General features: G+C 42.6%; 1 protein-coding gene across 2 annotated transcripts in view; it reads left to right on the plus strand.

Annotated features, from left to right (window-relative positions):
- Positions 1-21,406, plus strand: part of MTA3 (metastasis associated 1 family member 3) — a 190,028-nt gene extending 168,622 nt beyond the window's left edge. The window contains exons 16-17 of one of the 2 annotated variants that reach the window (XM_026652526.1): positions 5,567-5,713; positions 20,275-21,406. In XM_026652526.1, the coding sequence (XP_026508311.1) occupies positions 5,567-5,713; positions 20,275-20,291 (164 nt within the window). In that variant the 3' untranslated portion in view covers positions 20,292-21,406. The remainder of the gene's footprint in view (positions 1-5,566; positions 5,714-20,274) is intronic. The other variant, XM_026652525.1, reaches the window with a different exon arrangement.
- Positions 21,407-23,907: the final 2,501 nt, after the last annotated feature.

The following is a 23,907-nucleotide window of genomic DNA, read 5'->3' on the forward strand; positions in this document are numbered from 1 at the left end:
TTTATGCCTGTATCTGTAATTTTCACTCCATGCATCTGAAGAAGTGGGTTTTTACCCACGAAAGCTTATGCCCAAATAAATCTGTTAGTCTTTAAGGTGCCACCAGACTCCTCGTTGTTTTTGGGGATACAGACTAACACAGCTGCCACTCTGATACCTCAATGGTGACATTTTCAAAAGCACTCGATGGTGGTCTTCAAAAGGGAGCAGAGTTAGGCCAATGCTCAGCACTTTTCAGAATTCCATTCTAAGATGTTACCAATTTTTTCTAAGCTACAAACCTGCTTAGAAAGATGTGATGTTATCCGGTAGAAAACCAGGAAAGAGACTATATCAGCATGTTATGACATATTTGGATCACAGCTCCTAGGAAGAAAAAGTGGAAGAAGGGGGTACTGGAGAGAAGGGGATAAAGGAGATTCCAGTATTTTTAGCTCAATATTAATAAATCAAAAACTGCCATCTTCAAAAGGAGCCACTGATGGCAATTAAATATTTATGCATTCACTACAGAGATAGGGAAAGCCCTTTGAGCTATACTATTCCATATAAAGATGTCAATCTAATTCTTAGAGGCGCAAGGAAGTAGAGATAAGCATTAAGAATAAGCAGAGCAACAAAGAGTGAGCCAAATATTACCCTCGTGTAATGCTATGAAGCCAATGGTGTTACTCTCGATTTACACAGGTGTAACTGACAGTGGAAATCAACCCACAATATTCACTGAAATTCCCATTGAAATCAATCTATCTATCTATCCACACAGAATAAATAATAAAAGTCTCAGGATTTTTCCCAGTATTAATAAACTGATGTCTAAAACTGACAAATAGGAACTTTTAGAAAGAGTCCTGGGCAGATGTTATTTATTAATCTGGATATCTTTTGGCCTCAGAAGTCCAAAAACATATATTCTTGCCCCTCAGTAGTGGCCTTATGCTTATCAAGGGAAAAACACAGCTGCTTGTTCCCTAAATAGCTGCAAATTCAACCTTAAGCAATCTAGTTTCTTATGCTGAGTTGAATTACCTGGGCCTATTTGGGAAAACAGAGAACAACATATTCCCATGAAGTATTATCTCCCTGAAAGTGGGCCTGCAGAGTGAAAATGATGAAATTATTATGAAAAGATTAATGATGACAATATTCGCTCTGTTTCACTTTTGCCAATTTGTTTCGATTACTAATCTGACCAGTAGAACAGATGAAATAGCTCCACAGAAGGTGGCTAGTAGGTGACTTTTAGTGTTGCTTAGTGTGCGTATTTGAATAAAATAAAGTCTGACCTTATACAATCTGTAGGATATTGTTTTGCTTCTAAAATTCATCCCATGCCATATCTGAGGTCTGCTTTTCATTTTTCCATACCATTCCATCAAATATTAGTTAGAACACATTTAGTTATGCCTCATAGGAGATCATTTTTTCTCTTCATTCCGTGAAAGAATGTCAAAAGGGCTTCTACCTACCCACTCATTCTGAATCATGGCTTTCCATTATCCCTTTTCTGCTTCTTGAGGAGCACATAGCACAGCAGGACTAAGCATTAAAGATTGGCCCCTCCTTGGAGAGATTGGGATTCCTTCCTGTGCAATCAATTTAGCTTTCACTGTGTGTAGTGAACAAAAATCCCTGAAGTGAATCTTGCTTACTTGAGTGTCTTATATTGCCCGTTAGTGCATAGCTGCTTTTCCACTTGGCAGACCTAAGTCAACATTTGCACCTGTGGTAGTTGAGAAGCGATGAGTTGGAGTGACAGGTGCTCAGTACCTCTGAAAATTAGGTCACTTATTTAGGTTCCTAACTTGAGTCAACTTAAAAAAAATGTGTCCCTAATTTATTTTCATTTTTGGTATTTTGATTGCCTTAGCAGTGTTACCTGAGATAGATAACCCATTTGAGGGTAAGGATTGTAATTTACTATAGCCCGGATCCTCAAAGTTATTAGGCACTTAACTGTCACTGAAGTCAATGGCAATTAGGCTCCCTAAATACTTTTGAGGATCTGAACCTATATGTTTATTCAGTGTCTTGCACAATATCCAACATGGCTGGCTTCAAGGCATTAGCACACTATAAATGTTAATAATAAGTGCTTGAAGTATTAATTTGCCTTACTTTTGATCTCTGAAATGGAAATATAAAATGAGTCATGCTTAGTGGTTATGTGTTGTACTGCTATGCAAGTGACCTACATGAGATCCCTAGGATGTGACCCAAGATTGATTTTCCAGGCAATCTTAATTCGGGCATTTCCTAACTTTTGCTTGGTTGACTTTATAACCTGAGTAATGTTCTTTTCACATAGTTTTTGTTGTGTGTAATTTCCTAGTTTTTTAAAAAGGAAACTGGAAAAAACCAGAAATTCTGCCATATGGTATAATATTGTCACCCACGTGGGTTGTCAGCAGGGTTAGAACCTTTAGATCCATCACACAGACCTCTGCCACTTGAGCTAATGGATTAACTGATAGTAATAATGGGTTGCTATTCTCTATGGACCAGCACTAGAGGAGCATGGGACACTTTGCCAGAAGGTTTCACAGATATTTGCTGACAGCAGAGGAATGCTGAGACTCAGGAATCTTGGGTTCAGTTTCAGGCTCTGGAGAGGAATGTACAGTGGTGGATTAGCCACTGGGCCAATAGGGCCCAGTGGCCCTGGCAAAAATCTGCTGCCAGGTGGCGGAAGCCCGGAGTCCCAGCCGCTGGGCAGGCGGGGGAAGCCCCCGTCCCCAGCAGAAGCCACGGGATGGGAGAAGCCTCCGTGCCCCCCACCCCAACCCTGTCCCCATCAGAAGCCGCCAGACAAGGGAAGCCCCCCTGACACCATCCCCGGCAAAAGCTGCGGGATGGGGGAAGACCCAATGCCCGCCTCCCCCCAACCCCATCCCCAGCAGAAGGCCTGGGACGGCAGGGGAAGCCCCCACACCCAACCCCGCTCTCTGGCAGAAGCACGAGGCAGGAGAAGCCCCAGTGTCCTGACCCTGGTCCCCCGCAGAAGTGCAGGGAGTGGTGGGGGAAGCTCCAGCACCCGGACCCCCGCTGGGGCCCTGGGACTAGAGGAGCTCTCACTCCCCACTGCTGCCCTGGCGTGGTGCAGGGACAGAGCTTCTCCCATCTTGGGGCCACAGTGGGGAGGGGCAGAAAGGAGAAAACGGGTTGGGGGCTGCAGTGTGGGGGGCAGAATGGAGGGGATCCTGGGTGGAGCAGGGGTAGGATTGCCAGACGTCTGGTTTTCGACCAGAACCCTGGGTCAAAAAGGAACCCTGGCAGTTCCTGACAAGACAGCTGACTGGGCCACTAAAAGTCTGGTTGGCAGCAGCGCCAGTGTGGCAGGCAGGCTCCATGCCCGGCTCCACGCATCTCCCAGGAAGCAGCCAGCATGCCCCTCTGGCTTTTAAGTGGAGGGGCGGCCAGGGGGGTTCTGGCTTCATACGCTGCCCCCAACCCACAGGCACCACACCAAGCGCCGGCTCCGCAGCTCCCATTGGCTGGGAACTGCGGGCAGCACCGGTGGGTGGAGGCAGCTCACGGAGCCCCGTGGCCGACTCTCCACGTAGGAGCCAGAGAAACATGCTGGCCGCTTCCCGGGAGCCACCTGAGGTCAGCGCCGCCCGGAGCCCGCACCCCGAACCCCCTCCCATGCCCCAATCCCTTCCCCCAGCTCGGAATCCACTCCTGCACACAAACTCACTCCTGGAGCCCGCACCCCACACCCCAACCCCTCGGCCCCAGCCCAGAGCCGCCTCCTGCTCCGCAAACTCCTCATCCCCAGCTCCACCCCAGAGCCTGCACCCCTAGCTGGAGCCCTCACCCACCCCCCACACTCTAACCCCCTGCCCCATCCCAGAGCCCCCCCCCACCCTGAACCCCTCATTTCTGGCCCCACCCCAGTTCTTCTGGCCCAAGACCCCAGGAAGCCTCTGGGAATGTATCTCTAGTGGGGAGATTCTGCTGCCCGTTCCCCGTAAGCATGACTCTTTCTGCACCATTCCCTCCAAACTGCCCGTGTCCTGTTCCTGTCTCTAGCCCACCCTGGCTCCTCATCCAGCTAGTCCCAGTCTCCAGCCCTCCTCAGGCTTCTCGTCCCAGTCTCCTTTCCCAGCAAATCCTGGCCTCGCCTTCCTGTCTCAGTCCCCGCTCAATCCCTGTCCCAATCTTCTTCTTGAGCCATTCCCACATCCCAACTCTTCCAACCCCCCCATCTCTATTTCCAGCCAGTCCCTGCCCCACCCCCAGCTCTTCATCCAATCTCTCTCTCCCTCTTCTCAGGCTCAAGTCATGCCCTGCCCTCCAGCTCAGGTTTTCCTTTTCCACGCTCCTCATCCAATCTGTGTCTTCCCTCCTCATCCCAGTCTCCTTGCCCAGCCAGTGCCAGGCTCCCCCTATCCCAACTCCTAGTCCCAATTTCCTTTTCTCCACCCTGCCAGCCTCCAGTCCTCCCTCTCCAGGCTCCTTATCCCCTTCAGCTTGTCTCCCCTCACTGACCCCCTCAGTCTGGCTTTTGTCATTTCAATCAGGAAGCTTCCCCTCCATCCTGTCTGGGTGCAGCAGGGGGAGTCATTACGAGCACAGGAGAGAGAGCGTCTGCCTGCTCTAAGTTCAGGTGCCCTGCCTTGGCCCGCAGCTGTAATTGCAGGGAAAGTGCAGCTGTGCCCCAGCTGGAGCATGCTCAGTGTGGACAGACACTTCAAAAAATGTGTCAAATTCTGACAAGTCTCTGCTGAACATGTATCAACTGCAGTTTTTCAAAGGCTTATAACTTGGCAAATGTGTGCAGATTTTCATGGGGAAACAAAAGGCACATTCCGGACACATAGCCATGCCCCTCCCCCATGCGGACACATTTTAAGACTCTGCTGCAAAGCATGGGGGCAATTGAGCTTTTTCAAGAAAAATTCATCCAAATTTTAACGTGGGGAAGACAATGTAATTTCCTTTCACTTCTCTCTCAGAAAGAGCTGAACCGTTTTGGCTGAAATTACCCCTCACCCATCACCCCCTGAGGCAGACACTCAGCATGGAAAATTTCAGTCCAAATGACTAAAGTTTGGCAAAGTTATAAGCAACTAAAAGCAGGGTCTTATAATGGGAGGTGTTGGGCAACTTTAATAATATGCACTGTTACTAGACCCAATTATAATATAATATACACACCCAAACATAGTATAAGGGTTTTACCTGAGTAAATGTTATAAGCTAGTTTGCCCTAATGTGAGGGTCAAATGTGATTTTTGTCCAGCACAAAACTTCAAAGGAATTTGCTGAGGTGTCTTTTTCCCTACCTACTGAACACACACAGTTAAGCAATCACGGTAGTTACCTCAGGCAGCCCGGAATGAACCAGATGTGTTTTACCTTAGGGAGAGCCATGATAACAAAGACTTGAGACTGAGTCAGTATGTAAAAATTTGGAAACACGCTAGGCCTGGAAACATCCTAGGCCTGGAAAATTGACTTTGAGTTCATTGGAAAATTAAATGTACTTTTAATAGATAAAATGAGTAGATAAAATATTTTAAAATGAAATATTTACAATCTCCTCCCCGCTCAACCCCAACAGAGATTCATCCTGCAATGAAACCTAATGTAGTCAGGTCAATGCCAAGCCTTCAAACCCCAGCTGCGAAACGAATGCTCGCAACCCCTAATCATTCATCCCGAAGTATTTTGGGGAAAAGAAACTACAGCCATCACAATGGACTTGAGGGTATGTAAAAGATTTTGTATGAGGGATTTTTAAAAAAATGTTATGAATCTTTTTATGTGAACTAACAAGTATTGCTTCTGTGAACTGAGAAAACTGAAATGTTGGATATTCAGTTAAGTATAAGATACACTAGTAGTATATTACAGTACATTAAGGAATGGATCACAAATTTCTAAATAAAGCAACAGACTACAAGCATAATAATTTTCCTAAGGATGCAACTTTATGAATGTTCCTGCACGTGTAATTAGCACATTTCTGATAGTAATAGTTTTAAAAACTCACTGGGAAGAATAGAATCTGTTCGTTCACTGCTCCGCTTTGACTATAGATCAGAGTTGTACATTCGTACCAAAATTTGTGCTAGATATATTTAGCATATTTGTGTTGTCAGTTTTAAATGTCATGACTGGTGGTGCGTAATGCATTGGAACTGGCTGTAGATTTTAAGCTCTATCTCAACAGATTATTTTGGTTTTGCAGTCCTCAAACTGATATTATTTTCTACATTGTTTCCTAGTAATCTGCACTGTTTGCATAAGAGATCAGGAAAAGAATAAAAATAAGAGAAACAAGTGTAGCAATGGAGACTCTTTGCACTGTTGTTGAAAAAATATTTTTCAGTGATGTCCTTGATTGAATTTTGCCACATTGTATTTATTTATGTGCAGCTAGACGAGTTGATTACTCTTCCTGCTGGTTTACAAACACTTTTGTAATTATTATATGCATACAGTGTATATAACCTGGTTGAAATATTTGGCTGAAATTCTCGGAGTTGCATTTGGTAGGGAAGAGGGAAAGATAACTTCTAGCCATCCTGTGGCCCATGATTCTGGGGCTCAGGACCAGTCCAGTTCCTTCTGTAAATTAAAACAGTTTATGCCTTGTGGGCCTTTGAGCCCAGTTTCCAGCTGCTTTGCTTCATGGTGTAGTGCAAAGCAGTCAGAGTGGACATGAAAATTGGACAAACATATTGTAAAGGTTTGTGAGTAATTATGAAGGTGACTCAAAACTATTTTAAAGGATTCTTGTACTCTGAAAAGTGACTCTGCTATGGTATCTTTCTGGTGTTTGCATCACCACCATAAACATAAAGATTCTGCAATTGAAACTTAATGAACCATTTTATCTGATGTGCAAGTCAGAATAGAATCCAGCTCATTCTCCTTTAGTTGTGTTGGCTCTGTTTAGCTAACAGGAGTGAAAAGTGAGAGAGCACACTATATTCAGTAAAATAAGCAGATCTGACTGAATACAAATGGAGAACAGATCAGTGGAATAAAAAAATTCCTCTTTAGTCCTCTTTCAGTGTAGAATTCCACCATATACTTTTGAACTAACATACATAAATCTTCAAATATCATAGATTACTGGCTAGTTGATATTAAAGTTCATTCTGCAATGAAACTGGGAAGCTTAAATTCTGCCCTCTCCAATATAATGAATCCTCATTTTGGTTTCTCTGAGCAAGGCAGTGAGGAGGTAATATGGAACTGGATTTATGGAATCACAAATGGAAAAAAATATGAAAACACTTTGTGATTTATTTATTTTTTTGCCTCTAAAGTGGCACTTTGGAGGCGAGGGAATCGTCTCTTCATAGAGAGTGTAGATATTAGAACTGGAAAGAGATGTTAGACCATTAAGTCTCCCTCCCCCCCCGCCATCATAGAAGTAATTGAAGAAGTATTTTATGGTCTATTTGACAGGTTGTATTCTAACCTGGAGAGCCATTCCAACTCCTATTAATCTGGGCCAGTCCTGTTCCCCCATCTTTGACTACATATATTGTTTGATCCACATCACCTGATAGCCAGTACCATCCTGAAAACAAGTTCTAGAGGGAGCTATGTACCTATTTTGTCTTCCTGTGTGTTAATCATTTAAAAGCCCTTAAGAAATAGATGTTAGAAGGCTGGTACACTCTGTTCATATGCGTAAACATAGGATTTCCTCCTGAATATGCACTAAAGAGGATTACAAGATTTACCAAAGCCTCTCTTTGCTAAACATTAATTATATACATTATAATATTTGCACTCTAAGTGAATATGGTGCTGCATAGCAGTTTGATGGTACCAAAACGGTCCCTGTCTCAAAAATTCTACAGTTCAAAACAGACAGACCAAGACAAGACAGAATTTACACAGAGATGGATGTGGCCATTAGAATTTGATTATTTCATAGTATAGATGTTTCCTTAGATTTTATTTGGGAGTTTGGCATAAGTTAGCAGGGAGGCTGCTCTGGAAATATGGGCCGGCGTAATGAACATCATGAGTTTTTCTTATTACAGTGACATTTGCTAAGTCACAACAACATTTTATCTATGTTCCAGTGAAAATTTCATCCTATTTTTTACCCACACTTACAAAGCACTGTCTTAAAAAAATGGATGATGGATAAAATATTCTGGTTATTAATTTATCTGGAGCAATTATACATAAACGAGAAGTATTTGGACCTTAATTCAGTGTGCAAAGAGTCAAATTATACCACTACACAGTAATCAGATAACCTAACTGCTAAAACGTGCCATCCAAAGGGGCAGGGCCACTACTGTGTGAATCTTATTAATATAAAGAGCATTATGCATTAAAGTGAAGTGCACTGCACAGGCCAAATGCAGTCTGAGGTAGGAAATGATGGTCTTGTTGTAAGGCACCTGATTGTCTCAGGAGACCTGGATTATATTCCTGAGTCAGTCATAGATTCCCTGTGGGACTGTGAGCAAGAATTTATCATGCTTGCCTCAGTTCCCCATCTGTAAAATGAGGATAATGTTACTTCCCTAAAGCACAGGAATGCTGTGCAGTAAATTCATTAATGTTTGTGGGGGACTCGGCTATTACAGTGATGGTGTCCATAGAAGGACCTACATAAATAGCAAGACCACTTCAAAATATGTTTTGTTTCTTTTACTAAAACAGTCTCAATATTCTCTTCAAAGTAAACTTCCTCAGAAAAATAACTACCATAGAGCACCATCCATTCTGATGAGCTTGTTTGACTGACAAAGTGCCAACATGGCTAATTGTGCTAGGGTGTCCTACGCGGGACAATACGTAATTGGTAATCAGGACTTTAGTGGAAAGATTTATTCTACATTTTAAAACAACTCTCAAATTTTAAATTGTCATTTCCTTGAATTATTTTTGGATGGGGAGCAGATCATTTCAAGGAGAACAGATATTTCTAGGTTACAGTGACCATCTGTACTCTGTAGAGTTCTGTTAAGATAACTATCTTAATGCCTGTTCTGACATACTCCTTAATTAGATCTCTGCATGCCATTGTCCATGAAGTCTGTGGAACAGCTACTGGAGCATCTGACGATATACAAAAGCCCCAAATGTAGTGACAGAAAAACAATTTCCACAAGGGATTAGTGTACACAGAATCCATATTTTTTTCTTTTGATGGACAGCCTAAAAGGCATTTTCTAAGTAACAGGATGTAAAACTTCACAAACTCAGTAGCCAGGATAACCTTCCTTTGTACCTTCTTTATAACACTCCAAACTGTTCTGGCTCTTCTAACAGTTTGCAGCAGGTTTGCTTAAATAATACTCATTTACTTAGGGGAGGAAGCAGTGGTGTGAAGAAACCTGATTTCCTCAAGTGGATTGTATCAGACAAATCATTTTCAATAAAAAGGTTCCTTGATTATATAGTTTATTATAGATTAATCAGATTAATTGAGTTGCACCAAGTTAGGCAACTGGACAGATTCTGGCATACATAACATGTTACTGGCACACTAGAAGGGACAAGATATACAGACCTGAATCAAGAGTATTGCTGTTTGTTTTGGAGAGTCATGGTGTCATACCATGGCTACTTTGGGTTGGATTTTTCTACCATATTATCATTATTATTATGCAACCTAGAGATGTGCTAGTGCCTTACAGAGAGAGACTGAGATAGAACCCTGTCCAGGAAGGTTTACAATCTAAAATCTATAGATAGCCTTCTTGCAGTATTCCAGGTATTTCACAGATCTTGCATTTGACATATTTTCCATTCCAGTGTCTTTCACTGGTTCCTGACTGGTCGGTTTTAATGACAGAAGGGACCATTATTATCATTTAGTCTGACTTCTTGCATAACACGGGCCATCGAATTTTACCCAGTAATTACTGCATCAAGCTCATAACTTCTGTTAGAACTATAGCATAACTTTCAGAAAGAGTTCATCCAGTCTTCATTTAAGACTTCATGTGATTTAGAATCAATCACATCCCTAAGTAAGTTATTCCAATTTTTAATTACTCTCACCATGATAGAAATAAATTTGCTATTTATTTCTGGTCTGAATTTGTCTAGCTTCCAACCATTGAATCTCATTATGCATTCTTCTGCTAGATTAAAGAGCCCTCTACTATCAGAAGTCTCTTCCCCTCTAGGTACTGGTATTCTGTGATCAAGTTGCCTCTTAACCTTCTCTTGGATAAATTAAATACATTGAGCTTCTTAAGTCTCTCATATATAAGGCACATTTCTTGGATCCAGGATAATAAGCCGTGTGAATGGGGGAAGCGGTAGATGTGGTATATCTTCATTTTAGTAAGGGATACTGTCTCACGTGACCTTCTCATAAACAAACTAGGGAAATGCAACCTAGATGGAGTTACTATAAGGTTGATGCATAACTGGTTGGAAAACCATTCCCAGAGAGTAATAATCAGTGGTTCACAGTCAAGCTGGAAGGGCATATCGAGTGGGGTCCTAAAGGGATCATTTCTGGGTCCAGCTCTTTTCAATATCTTCATTGATGATTTAGATAATGGCATAGATAGTAAACTTCTAAAGTTTGCGGATGATACCGCGCTGGGAAGGCTTACAAGTGCTCTCATAGAATCATAGAATATCAGGATTGGAAGGGACCTCAGGAGGTCATCTAGTCCAACCCCTTGCTCAGAGCAGGACCAATCCCCAGACAGATTTTTGCCCCAGATCCCTAAATGGCCCCCTCAAGGATTGAACTCACAACCCTGGGTTTAGCAGGCCAGTGCTCAAACCACTGAGCTATAAGGATAGGATTAAAATTCAAAATGATCTGGACAAATGGGAGAAATGATCTGAAGTAAGTAGGATAAAATTCAATAAGGGCAAATGCGAAGTACTCCACTTAGGAAGGAACAGTCAGGTGCACACGTAGAAAATAGGAAATAACTGCCTAGGAAAGAGTACTGCAGAAAGGGATCTGGGGGTCAAAGTGTATCACAAGCTAAATATACTAGATAGGTAGGATATGAATTAGCGAATTCTCACCCTAAGTGATAAACAGGCTGGCAGATTCTTGAGGCACTAGCTGCCTTTGCTTTGCAGGTTGGGTTTCCCAGGTTTTCATATACAGGTTGGAAATCCCTTTAGCCTGGGACCATCACTTCCCCCAGGTCAGTCTTTGTTCCTCAGGTGTTTCCAGGTGTGTTGTTGTAGGGAGAGTGAGGTACCATCATGATGTCCTTTCCTCCTTTTATGTCTTCTTCCTACTTGCTGGAAAGCTCTTTTGCTGTGACCTGGGTCAAACCGTTCACATTGTGTAGTGCTATCTTGGAGAGGTTTCTATTGTACACAGTTCCTGGGGTAATCCTTGTGCTTGTGTGCATTTTCTCAGTAAGCCATGAACATTGTTTGGCCTTTTTACTGTTGTACCTGAAAGGCTGCTTGTGGGTGTTTTCAACTTCACAACATGTTTCAGTAACGCATACATAGCCAATCTTCATACCTTCACATCCGGTGATTGCACATACAAACCAACAAGTTATTAATGTCTAGCAGATCAAGACTTTTAGAATGATACCTCGCAAGGCATACTTTGTGCAAAATGTATCCTAATTATAGGACAGGGGGTGTCAGGGAGTCACGGGGTGGTTTAGATTAAACATTGGGAAAAACTTCTTAACTATCAGGGTGGTTAAGCACTGGAATAAATTGCCCAGGGAGGTTGTGGAATCTCCATCACTGGAGATTTTTAAGAGCAGGTTAGACAAACACCTGTCAGGGATGGTCTAGATAATACTTAGTCCTGCATGAGTGCAGGCAACTGGACTAGAAGACCTCTCGAGGTCCCTTCCAGTCCTACGATTCTATGAGTCTATATTTTCCAGACCTCAAATCATTGTAGTAGCTCTTTTCTGAACTCTTTCCAATTTTTCAAGATTCTTATTAAAGTGTGGACTCCAGAACTGAACACAGTATCCAGTAATGGTCTCACTAATACTGTCAGAGCCACCTCCCTACTGCTGCTTGATATTTCCCTGGGATACATCCAAGGACTGTGTTCTCCCACTTAGCAATGGCATCACATTGGGAACTCGTGTTCAGCTAGTGATTTATCATTACCCCTAAATCCTTTTCAATGTCATTGCATTCCGGGATACGACCCCTAATCTTGTCAGTGAGACCTTATGTTTGTTCCTAGATATGTGACTTGCATTTGGCTATGACAAAATGCATGTTGTTCAAACAAGCCCACTTTAACAAGTGATCTGGGTCTGTCTGTTTAACTGGCCTCTCGTTATTACTTAGTTAGCTAGTAACATTATTATTTACCGCTCCACCAATTTTTGCACCATCTGCAAATTTTACCAGCAATAGTTTTACATTTTCTTCCAGATCATTGATAAAGACATTGAAAAATATTGAGCCAAGAACAGACCCCTGTGGGACCCTATTAGAAACATCCTCCTTGGATGACTATTCCTCATTTGCAATTACCATATATATTCGTTCAAAAGCTGAATTTTTTTAGTAAAAAAGGGAAGCACGAGAAGCGGGTCTGCTTATGAATGGGTATAAAGAGAGAGAGGTGGGACACAGCCCTTCCCCGCAACAGAGGGAGCAAGGAGAGGCAGCAGAGACAGAAGGGAAGAGGAACTAGTGACAGAGGATGAGGAAAAAGCTAATGTACTCAATGCTTTTTTTGCCTCTGTCTTCACGAATAAGGTAAGCTCCCAGACTGCTGCATTGGGCAGCACAGCATGGGGAGGAGGTGACCAGCCGTCTGTGGAGAAAGAAGTGGTTCAGGACTATTTAGAAAAGCTGGACGAGCACAAGTCCAATGGGCCGGATGCACTGCATCTGAGGGTGCTAAAGGAGTTGGCGGATGTGATTGCAGAGCCATTGGCCAATATCTTTGAAAACTCATGGTGATCGGGGGAGGTCCCACATGACTGGAAAAAGGGTAATGTAGTGCCCATCTTTAAAAAAGGGAAGAAGGAGGGTCCGGGAAACGACAGGCCAGTCAGCCTCACCTCAGTCCCTGGAAAAATCATGTAGCAGGTCCTCAAGGAGTCAATTTTGAAGCACTTAGAGGAGAGGAAAGTGATCAGGAACAGTCAGCATGGATTCACCAAGGGCAAGTCATGCTAACGTAATAGCGTTCTATGATGAGATAGCTGGCTCTGTGGATGAGGGGAAAGCAGTGGATGTGTTATTCCTTGACTTTAGCAAAGCTTTTGATACGGTCTCCCACAGTATTCTTGCCAGCAAGTTAAAGAAGTATAGGCTGGATGAATGGACTATAAGGTGGATAGAAAGCAGGCTAGATCCTCGGGCTCAATGGGTAGTGATCAGTGGCTCCATGTCTAGTGGGCAGCCGGTATCAAGTGGAGTGCCCCAGGGTTGGTCCTGGGGCCGGTTTTGTTCAATATCTTCATTAATGATCTGGAGGATGGTGTGGATTGCACCCTCAGCAAGTTTGCAGATGACACTAAACTGGGAGGAGTGGTAGATACTCTGGAGGGTAGGGATAGGATACAGAGGGACCTCAACAGATTAGAGGATTGGGCCAAAAGAAATCTGATGAGGTTCAACAAGGACAAGTGCAGAGTCCTGCACTTAGGATGGAAGAATCCCAGCCATTGCTACAGACTAGGGACTGAGTGGCTAGGCAGCAGTTCTGCAGAAAAGGACCTAGGGGTTACAGTGGACGAGAAGCTGGATAGGAGTCGACAGTGTGCCCTTGTTGCCAAGAAGGCTAATGGCATTTTGGGCTGTATAAGTAGGAGCATTGCCAGCAGATCGAGGGACGTGATCATTCCCCTCTATTTGGCATTGGTGAGGCCTCATGTGGAGTACTGTGCCCAGTTTTGGGCCCCGCACTACAAGAAGGATGTTGGAAAAATTGGAACGAGTCCAGCGGAGGGCAACAAAAATGATTAGGGGGCTGGAGCACATGACTTATGAGGAGAGGCTGAGGGAACTGGGATTATTTAGTCTGCAGAAGAGAAGAATGAGGAGGGATTTGATAGCTGCTTTCAACTACCTGAAAGGGGGTTCCAGAGAGGATGGATCTAGACTGTTCTCAGTGGTACCAGATGACAGAACAAGGAGTAATGGTCTCAAGTTGCAGGGGGGAAGGTTTAAGTTGGATATTAGAAAAAAATTGTTCACTAGGAGGGTGGTGAAGCACTGGAATGGGTTACCTAGGGAGGTGATGGAATCTCCTTCCCTAGAGGTTTTTAAGGTCAGGCTTGACAAACCCCTGGCTGGGATGATTTAGTTGGGGATTGGTCCTGCTTTGAGCAGGGGGTTGGACTAGATGACCTCCTGAGGTCCCTTCCAACCCTGAAATTCTATGATTCTGTGATTCTTGTGTGCAAGTAAAAGTTGGTCTTTAACATTCTCCCAGGTTACTGATGGAATAGAAAATATTTCCTAGTCACTGTAAGATATGACTTACACCATCCTGCTTCTTTTCAAATACAGATCAGTAACAAGGTGCATAATTAGAAGCTTGGGAAGTGTGTCTGGTTTTTGTGTAGTTGCCGCTACCATATTATGCTATTTTAATAAAATATTAGTTTTAATACAGTAGGTAATATACTATACAATATCTTTGATTACAAAAGACTATTTAGTTTTGTTAGTGTTATTGTGTGGCACCCACTAACAACAGCCAGGAAATATACAGCTAAGAGGTTTATATATTCTGTTTTTTAACTTACACTTTAGTGAAACTAGCAAACAAAAATGGGCATAGGTACATACACTGAAGTCTTATCTTTTAATATCCTGCCATTTGCCATTTTCATATCCTTAACATTACTGAAGCAAAGGGAAATGTCTGAATTTCCAGGTGTGCTTTTTGTCATTACTATTAGAAAAAATGTTTAAAGGAATCCAGAAAAACACGTTTACCCAAGATATGGAGCAATTTATGGCTCTGAAGTAAACACCACTTAAGCTTATGTAAATACATATTTAGGTCTGACATGTTTTAAGGCATTGCTTTTCACATGGGTAAGCCCGCATGCTGTTTTTGGGGAGTTCTTATTATTTAGCTAATAATGGATGTATGGTGCAAATATGAAATTAGGCTCATTTTTAAAAAGCTATGTTGGAGTTCTAGGACCTACACCCCTCCCACCACTTAACATCTAGAGCCTTTACTTCTTTTGGCTTGGGAGTGAGGGAAGGATAGTGGGGGGGAAATTGTTGGTACTTATTTATTTATTTTTTTTTAAATGTAATGCTTATAAAAGTTGCTGGCCTGACGTTCCTCAAGACTGAGACCCTTTATTCAGTTGAGTCTGTAATACTGGCAGATACCATAAAAGCTTCTCTACACAGCCCTGGCATAATGCATTAACCCTTTCTAGAGGGGTTCTCTGTAGAGGTGGAAACGTAGTTCAATCCTTGGGCAATTTTTGGTCTCTCTGCTGAGACTGCTAAGAAGGGGAGCAGTTAGTGTCATTTAAGGTGGCGGTGTTTGTGATGAGGACACTTGCTCAGTAGGAACTGGACTGAGGCCATCAAATCCATTGTGTGTGGGCCACTAACAACTGAGCTATGTTATATTTGTCATGTATCTGATCCAGATTTGAGCCATTAACCTAGGCTCCGTATCCTGTATAAAATGTAACTAGACTGGCAGAAACAGCAGCATTGTAATGTTGAAAAAGTCAGGACGAAAACAGTTACTTTAAGTACTGCGCTAGGATGATAGTAATTAAAGAAGAAAAATACCTGTTCGATCATTGAATCCATCTGTGACGGGTTTCCCCCAGGATGCCACCTGGAACTGGGGTACCACTGAGCCCGTCTGACTCACCAGCCTGTGCTCCCTTCACATTGTACTGCTGTGACAGGCTCTCAAGCCCCCTCCAGCGCACACATAGGTGGGGACACACCCAGCTGCAGCTACACACACATGCTGAGATCAGCTCTGCATGGGAAGGCTCAGCTAAGGAACTGCTCAGTTACTCAAGTGTGGAGGGTAAACCCAAAATTATACCGTCTTGCATTGCAGACTGTACAGTCCAAGCTCATGAAATTTGCCCCCTCCCTCAATATGGAGAGGAATATACACAGCTTTCTACCCCAAGTTATGATTTCCACACACTGGTTTTAGACAAAACAAGTTTATTAACTACAAAAGATAGATTTTAAGTAGGGCTGTCAATTAATCGCAGTTAACTCACACAATTAACTCAAAAAAATTCATTGCAGTTTTAATCGCACTGTTAAATGATAGAATACCAATTGAAATTTATTAAATATTTTGGATGTTTTTCTATATTTTCATATATATTGTATTCTGTGTTGTAATTGAAATCAAAGTGTATATTATTTTTATTATAAATATTTGCACTATAAAAATGATAAAAGAAATAGTATTTTTCAGTTCACCTCATACAAGTACTATAGTGTAATCTCTTTGTCGTGAAAGTGCAACTTACAAATGTAGATTTGTTTTTGTTACATAACTGCACTTAAAAACAAAACAGTGTAAAACTTCAGAGCCTACAAGTCCACTCAGTCCTACTTCTTGTTCAGCCAGTTGCTAAGACAAACAAGTTTGTTTACATTTACAGGAGATAATGCTGCCTGCTTCTTATTTACAGTGTCACCAGAAAGTGAGAACAGGCGTTCGCATGGCACTTTTGTAGCTGGCATTGCAAGGTATTTACGTGCCAGATATGCTAAACATTCATATGCCCCTTCATGCTTCGGCCACCATTCCAGAGGATGATGCTCTTTAAAAAAAATAATGCATTAATTAAATTTGTGACTTAACTCCTTGGGGGAGAACTGTATGTCCCTTGCTCTGTTTTACTCGCATTCTGCCATATATTTCATGTTATAGCAGTCTCGGATGATGACTCAGCATGTGTTATTCATTTAAAAAACACTTTCACTGCAGATTTGACAAAACACAAGAAAGTACCAATGTGAGATTTCTAAAGATAGCTACAGCACTCGACCCAAGGTTTAAGAATCTGAAGTGCTTTCCAAAATCTGAGAGGGATGAGATATGGACTATGCTTTCAGAAGTCTTAAAAGAGCAACACTCTGATGCAGAAACTACAGAACCCAAATTACCAAAAAAGAAAATCAACCTTCTGCTGGTGGCATCTGGCTCAGATAGGGTCGGCTCTAGGCACCAGCGTGCCAAGCCTGTGCTTGGGGCGGCGGCACTTCTGAAGGGGCGGCATTCCGGCCCTTTGGGGGTGGCTCTTTTCAAGGGGCAGCACTCCGGGTTTTTTTGTTGTTTTTTTTTTTGCTTCGGCAGCAGCACTCGAGCTTTACACTGCTTTGGATTGTTAGCAAGCAGAACCCGTCATCAGCATGGATGCATGTCCCCTGGAATGGTGGTTGAAGCATGAAGGGACATATGAAGCTTTAGCGCATCTGGCATGTAAATATCTTCCAACGCTGGCTACAACAGTGCCATGAGAATGCCTGGTCTCACTTTCAGGTGACACTGTAAACAAGAAGTGGGCAGCATTATCTCCTGCAAATGTAAACAAACTTGTTTGTCTGAGCAATTGGCTGAACAAGAAGTAGGACTGAGTGGACTTGCAGGCTCTAAAATTTTACATTGTTTCATTTTTTAATGCATTTTTTTTGTACATAATTCTACATTTGTAAGTTCAACTTTCATGACAAAGAGCTTTCACTACAGTGCTTGTATTAGGTGAACTGAAAAATACTATTTCTTTTGGTTTTTTACAATGCAAATACTTGTAATCAAAAATAAATATAAAGTGAGCACTGTACAGTTTGTATTCTGTGTTGTAATTGAAATCAGTATATTTGAAAATGTAGAAAACATCCAAAAATATTTAAATAAATGGTATTCTATTATTTTTAACAGTGTGATTAATCGCGATTAATGTTTTTAATCACTTGACAGCCCTAACTTTAAGTGATTATAAGGGATAGCAAACAGATCAAAGCAGAATACCTAGCAAATAAACAAAAACATGATCTAAGCTTAATATACTAAAGAGATTGGATATGAGTAGCAAATTCTCATCTTAATTGTTGATTTAGAAAGTTTGCAGAGATTCTTGAGAGCAAGCTGCACTTGCTTGCAGCTGAAAACTCCAGGTATTCCTTACACAGGCTAGAAATCTCTCTAGCCTGGGTTCAGCACTTCTCCCCCAGTCCAGTCCTTGTTCCTCAGGTGTTTCCAAGTGTCTGCTTTGGGCGGGGAGTCAGTGAAGAACCACGATGACGTCACTCCCCTGCCTTAAACAGCTTTTGCATATGGTGGGAACCCTTTGTCTCCCCTCTTGGTTCCCACACCCTGTCAGTGGGGAAAAAACTGGTATTCGAAGATGGAGTCCAGTACCAGGTGACTTGGTCACATGCCCCTGTAGGGACACAGCAGCCATGGCTCAGAGGCTGTTTGTAGCATCCTCAGGAAGGCTCCCCAGTGGGAGATTAGCATCTACTAAGACCTATTGTTCTCCCAAAAGGCCCATCCCAGCCAGCCATCTAGACTGATTGCATTCTGTCTACTGGGCGTTCCCTAGGGGTAAACACATTTGTAATAGATGCAGAGACAATATTCCTAACTTCAGATACCAAAATGATACATGCATACAAATAGGATAATCATATTCAGTGAATCATAACCTTTTCAATGATATCTTACATGACCTATCTTGCATAGAATTCATCATAGCTATGCCATAATCATCATAATATTACTATGAAGAATATGGGGCGTAATGCCACACCGTCTCCTTGCAAGTGAAGGATATTGTAGCTAGATAGAGAATGTATGTTTCTTTTCTGTACAAAATATTACTTCTATGGCTTTCTGAATAGACTTTAAAAGGTTTTGTTTTGCTGTGTATTTTTTCTTTCATTTTTATCATTTTCATGGATGATAGTGGCTCTTTCCACAAACCAGAGAAGTAGTAATTGAGTTGGTGTGGGCACAGTTCTCCTAAAGTTTTTCATGTCTTCTCAGCTGCCCTAATAATCTGGCAGCTCATCTCTCATACAGGAACCAGCAGATTATCTAAGAAACGGGCAAGACAGAGCAGTAAAGCCCAGCTGTGGCCTTGTAGAAATGACCAATGGAATGGGGGAATTCAGAAGATTGGATATTATGACAGATGCACTGTTTTCCCATGGGAGACTAACCTCCTGAAGTCAACTGTCCCAATTTCAGGTCCCCAACTACAGTCGGTACTTTCAATTGGAAAAGGCTGGGAGCCAGTGGTTTGGAAGAACTGCAAGAAAACACAATGAGCAGGAATCCAATTTTTAGGTTGAGAACTTGGAACTTTGAAAAAGGATGTTCCAAAGACACAACTATATTCTTCCATAGGTTTCTGTGTTTCTAAAGCCAATTCTCAGACTTGTAAACAATAATACCACATTGATTTCCAAGGAGTCCATGTGTCTTAAATTTATTTTAAATAACACTGTACACATTTGATATCAAACACTTAAAGCTTTAAGCTGGCTTTATATAATTGCATGCACTTATCATTTCTTTGTGGAAAGTCTTTTAATTCTTCTGGAGGAGGGCATTGACTTCCCGTATCCTGACCAAAAATGTTTCTGATTTATGTAATGCATTCTGCAGGATTACTTTTATTGCAAAGTTCACTGTATATAATTACAGGGAAATTTAAACTTTTCACCTTTTTAGAGAAAATACTCAACTTCATGTGCATAATCTTTATTCACCCCAATTCTTCATTCTGTACATACTCATTGGATGCCAAAAAACCCTGTCATAATATTTTCTGGAAAGATTACAGACCTTTTGGAGTCTTCCTCTAGACACATGCTGCTGCTTTTATCTACTCTGGGAGATGCAATCGCTTTCCTTCTGTTGCTAATGCTGCAAAAGCCCAAACAACTTAGATTAATTAAAACATTCCTTGGTAGCTCAGAAGAGCAGTCCCACCCAAAAAGTAGAATTCTCTCTGCAGAAAGTCATAAGTCCTGCAATATGCTTTGTCAATCCTGATCAGTGAAATGAGGACGATGCCAAGAAGATTCAGGTGTGTAACAAGACTCTGGCGACTGTTCTCTCCTGTGGTTACTATAAAAAAGACTCACTACATATTTTGAATCTAACAATATTTCTTTTCGTGCTACAGGATTCCAAATCACTTTTAGCAATCCCTTCACCCACCAGCTTCTTAACTCTGAGCAACAGTAGTAGTTCAGGTTCACTGTAGGTTGTGACCCCCCCCCCCCCCCCCTCCCCATGGTAGTGGTGGTTTAGTGATTACTGTTAATTATGTGTATGATTTTTTTTAACTAAGATCTTTTGCATTTTTCCCCATCTACTGGCAGGAACTTCTCCACTTTGACATGGAACAGAGCCAGAGTGTCCCTGGGACATCTGGGATGTTAATGACAACAAACCAAGAAAATCACTCTGTACCTGATGGACTTTGCATCATTTCTCTTGGCTTATGGGTAGAGAGAGAAAGTAGCAATGCCAATTTTCCAAACCACACCAGAATTTAACCACCAATCCTGACCCTAATTCTCTCTCCCTTTTCCAGAACGTTCATGCTGTATTTCAGACTGAGATGTCCTCTTTCCTTCCTCCCAATCAAGAGTTGCCTCAGCTCCTGGAGGAACAAATATTGAGGTATACAGCTGAGAATAAGGACTATACTAAGCTGTTTCCTGCTGCATTTGACTAGGACCCCAAGTACAGCCAGGTGGGGAGGTGACATGAGCAGTTGACAAAGCAAGAAAAGGACAAACCTCCAAACAATCTATCTCCAGTTTTTGATGACAGTCTAATCTCTCTCTCTCTCTCTCCCTCCATATCATTGCCTATTCAGGAGTAAGACTCAGATGGGGTATGAGTGGGGAAGAAACAGTCCTTTCATTGCTCCCACTTTTTCTGTTGGAAGCTTACAACTCTGTATGCCAAGCACAGGAAAATGTAAATAGTATCTCTCATTGGCGAAGTATTGAGAGACTGGACACTTTCTTGTTAGAGTCTTTCTTGCTTCATGGAGAAACAGTAAAAGTTGCATGTATCTGCTTCATCCTGACTCATCGGATATGTAATCATATGTGAAAATATGTATACAGGAAAGGTTTTTTCACAGTATGATTGAATTTCTTGTTTAGAAATGTACTAGTGTATTCTATCTTGTGGTGCAATCTCTCTCTGTCTTTTTTGTTTGGAGATATCAGACTCTCAGTTTTGTTTCTCAATAGGGATTTCAGACATTCTCCTGAGATGGCATTATCTCATGTAGAATGTATATCAGGAGCAACCATGTAAAATTATTATTAATTAGAAGCTTAATTTGCTAGTGTGTGTATTGTTGTTGATATGGGTATTTTATTGGCTTTGTACATAACTTAGTATTGTTCTACTTTAGTTATTACAAACATCTTTTTTTTTTTTACCTGTCAACTGGGCACATTTGATATGTAAATGATTAAGACTCAATAAACAAGGAACCCCACAATACCATTTTTGTCATCAATTTCACAGTAGAACCAGACTGTAAACCTGCCTGTGATCAACTTTAACTTCTGCCCCAATCTTCCTCAAAAGTGTGAAACAGAACTTGTATGTCACGTGCTCTTTGGCTAGTTTCCCCCCTTTAAAACGTGTTTTTGGACACGCTCATTCCATCTTCCTCACTTCTGCCGCATGCCTAGCTAAGCACCAAAATGTTTGGGGATATATTTCTATTCGTTATATGTGCACATCTCCCATTGATGTGAATAGAGATGTGTGTTCATGGAGAGCAGAAAACAGATCTCTTGGAATGAGGATATCATTGTGTAACTTAAGTAATGAAACTGCCTCACTGTTTAAAAAAACAAATTACACAACATTTGGAGCTATATATGCCCTTGGTCTAGGCCAGAGGTGGGCAAACTACGGCCCACGGGCCACATCCAGCCCGCGGGACCCTCCTGCCCAGCCCCTGAGCTCCTGGCCTGGAAGGCTAGCCTCCGGCCCCTCCCCTGCTGTCCCCCCTCTGGGCGGCAATGCTCTGGGCGGCGCAGCTGCGAGCTCCTGCCGGGCAGCTTCAGAGCCACGGCCTGACCCGGTGCTCTGTGCTGTGCGGTGGCGTGGCTGGCTCCAGCCGGGCGGTGCAGCTTCCCGTCCTGGTGCCCTGGGTGGCGCGGCTGTAGTGCCGCCAGCCACCGGTGCTTCAGGCAGCGCGATAAGGGGACAGGGAGCGGGGGGGTTGGATAGAGGGCAGGGGAGTTCAGAGGGGTAGTCAGGGGGCAGGGGTGTGGATAGGGGTCGGGGTGCTCAGAGGGCGAGGAACGGGGGTTGAATGGGGGCAGGGATCCCAGGGGGGCAGTCAAGAAGGAGAGGGGGGATTGGATGGGGTGGCGGGGGGAAGTCAGGGGCAGGAGTTTCGGGGGCGGTCAGGGAGAAGAGGTGGTTGGATGGGGCAGAGGTCCCAGGGGGGCAGTAAGGAATGAGAGGAGGGGCAGTTAGGGGCGGAGGGTCCGGGGGCGGTCAGGGGACATGGAGCAGGGTGGGGTGGATGGGGCAGGAGTCCTGGGGGGGCCGTCAGGGGGTGAGAAGCAGGGGGGGTCGGATAGGGGGCGGTGGCTAAGCCACGTCTGGCTGTTTGGGGAGGCACAGCTTCCCCTAACCGGCCCTCCATACAATTTCGGAAACCCAATGTGGCCCTCAGTCCAAAAAGTTTGCCCGCCCCGGTCTAGAGAAAATGAAGCCCTTAAGTCAGTGGTTTGCAACCAGGGGTACGTGTATTCCTGGGGGTACGCAGAGGTCTTCCAGGGGGTACATCAACTCATCTAGATATTTGCCTGGTTTTACAACAGGTTACATAAAAAGTCCTATCAAAGTCAGTACAAACTAAAATTTCATACAGACAATGACTTCTTTATACTGCTCTATACACTGAAATGTAAGTACAATATTTATATTGCAGTTGATTTATTTTATAGTTGGTAAAAATGGTGTCTGGTAAAAATGAGAAAGTCAGAACTTTTATATTTTCATGTCGGATTTTGTAAACAAGTAGTTTTTAAGTAAGGTGTAACTTGAGAGTATGCAAGACAAATCAGACTCCTGAAAGGGGCACAGTAGTCTGGAAAGGTCGAGAGCCACTGCCTTAAATTATACTGTTCTAAGTTTTCCATACAGTTTTTTACTCTTCCTATTGCTTCAGTGCGGGACAAATGCCATAGGTTGCTCTAGGTCTGCATCTGCAGCATCTTGATTTACAAGCAGTTCCCTCTGTAATAGTTGCCCTTGGTGATCAACAAAATCAGTCCAGTACCTACCTCCCACTGTGCTAAGCACATTAGCTTCCCTATCCACTTTGCCTCAGGTTCTAGCAGCTGACAAAGAAGTTGCTTTCACATTTTGGTCAGCACATTCTGGAAAAACTGTTGAGCATATCAAGAGTGGCTGTAAAACTTCCAATACTTTTCCAATCAAATATCTGAGTTAAAGTCGTTGAAGAGGTGGACTTCCCAGACTACTTCACATTATGGTAGGCTCTATGTAAACACAAACAACTGAGATCCTATAGTCTAAAAAGTTTTAAAATTTGCTGCTATATGAGGTGGAACTTGGCATAGTAACAGTATATTTTAATACCTTTCCAGTGTCCCAATTTGAAAGGGATAGCTTAAATATTAGTAGAGAAAAGGAAAATACCCTGAAGCTTTGAGTGCAACATTTAGCCTATACTCTCTCATTTTCATTGCCATAAGGGAGGACCCCTGATATCACAGTTCAGTGCCCAAATTATCTACTCAAGAGATAAAGTTCAACTATGCAACCTTGAGTCACCCCAGTGTATCATCTCTGACATCTTTTCTAGACCCACGCTGCCTTGTGGAAAATCTTGGCAGCATTCTATAGTTGTTCTATTATATCTCATATTTTTCTATATTTGTCTTGAGACATTTTTCTCACTACGTCAGGGTTGCATGAAAACATGATCTTTTCCCCAC

This window comes from Terrapene carolina, unplaced genomic scaffold, assembly GCF_002925995.2.
Source record: "Terrapene carolina triunguis isolate 2854851 unplaced genomic scaffold, T_m_triunguis-2.0 Scaffold120, whole genome shotgun sequence".
Classification (NCBI taxonomy): domain Eukaryota; kingdom Metazoa; phylum Chordata; order Testudines; family Emydidae; genus Terrapene; species Terrapene triunguis.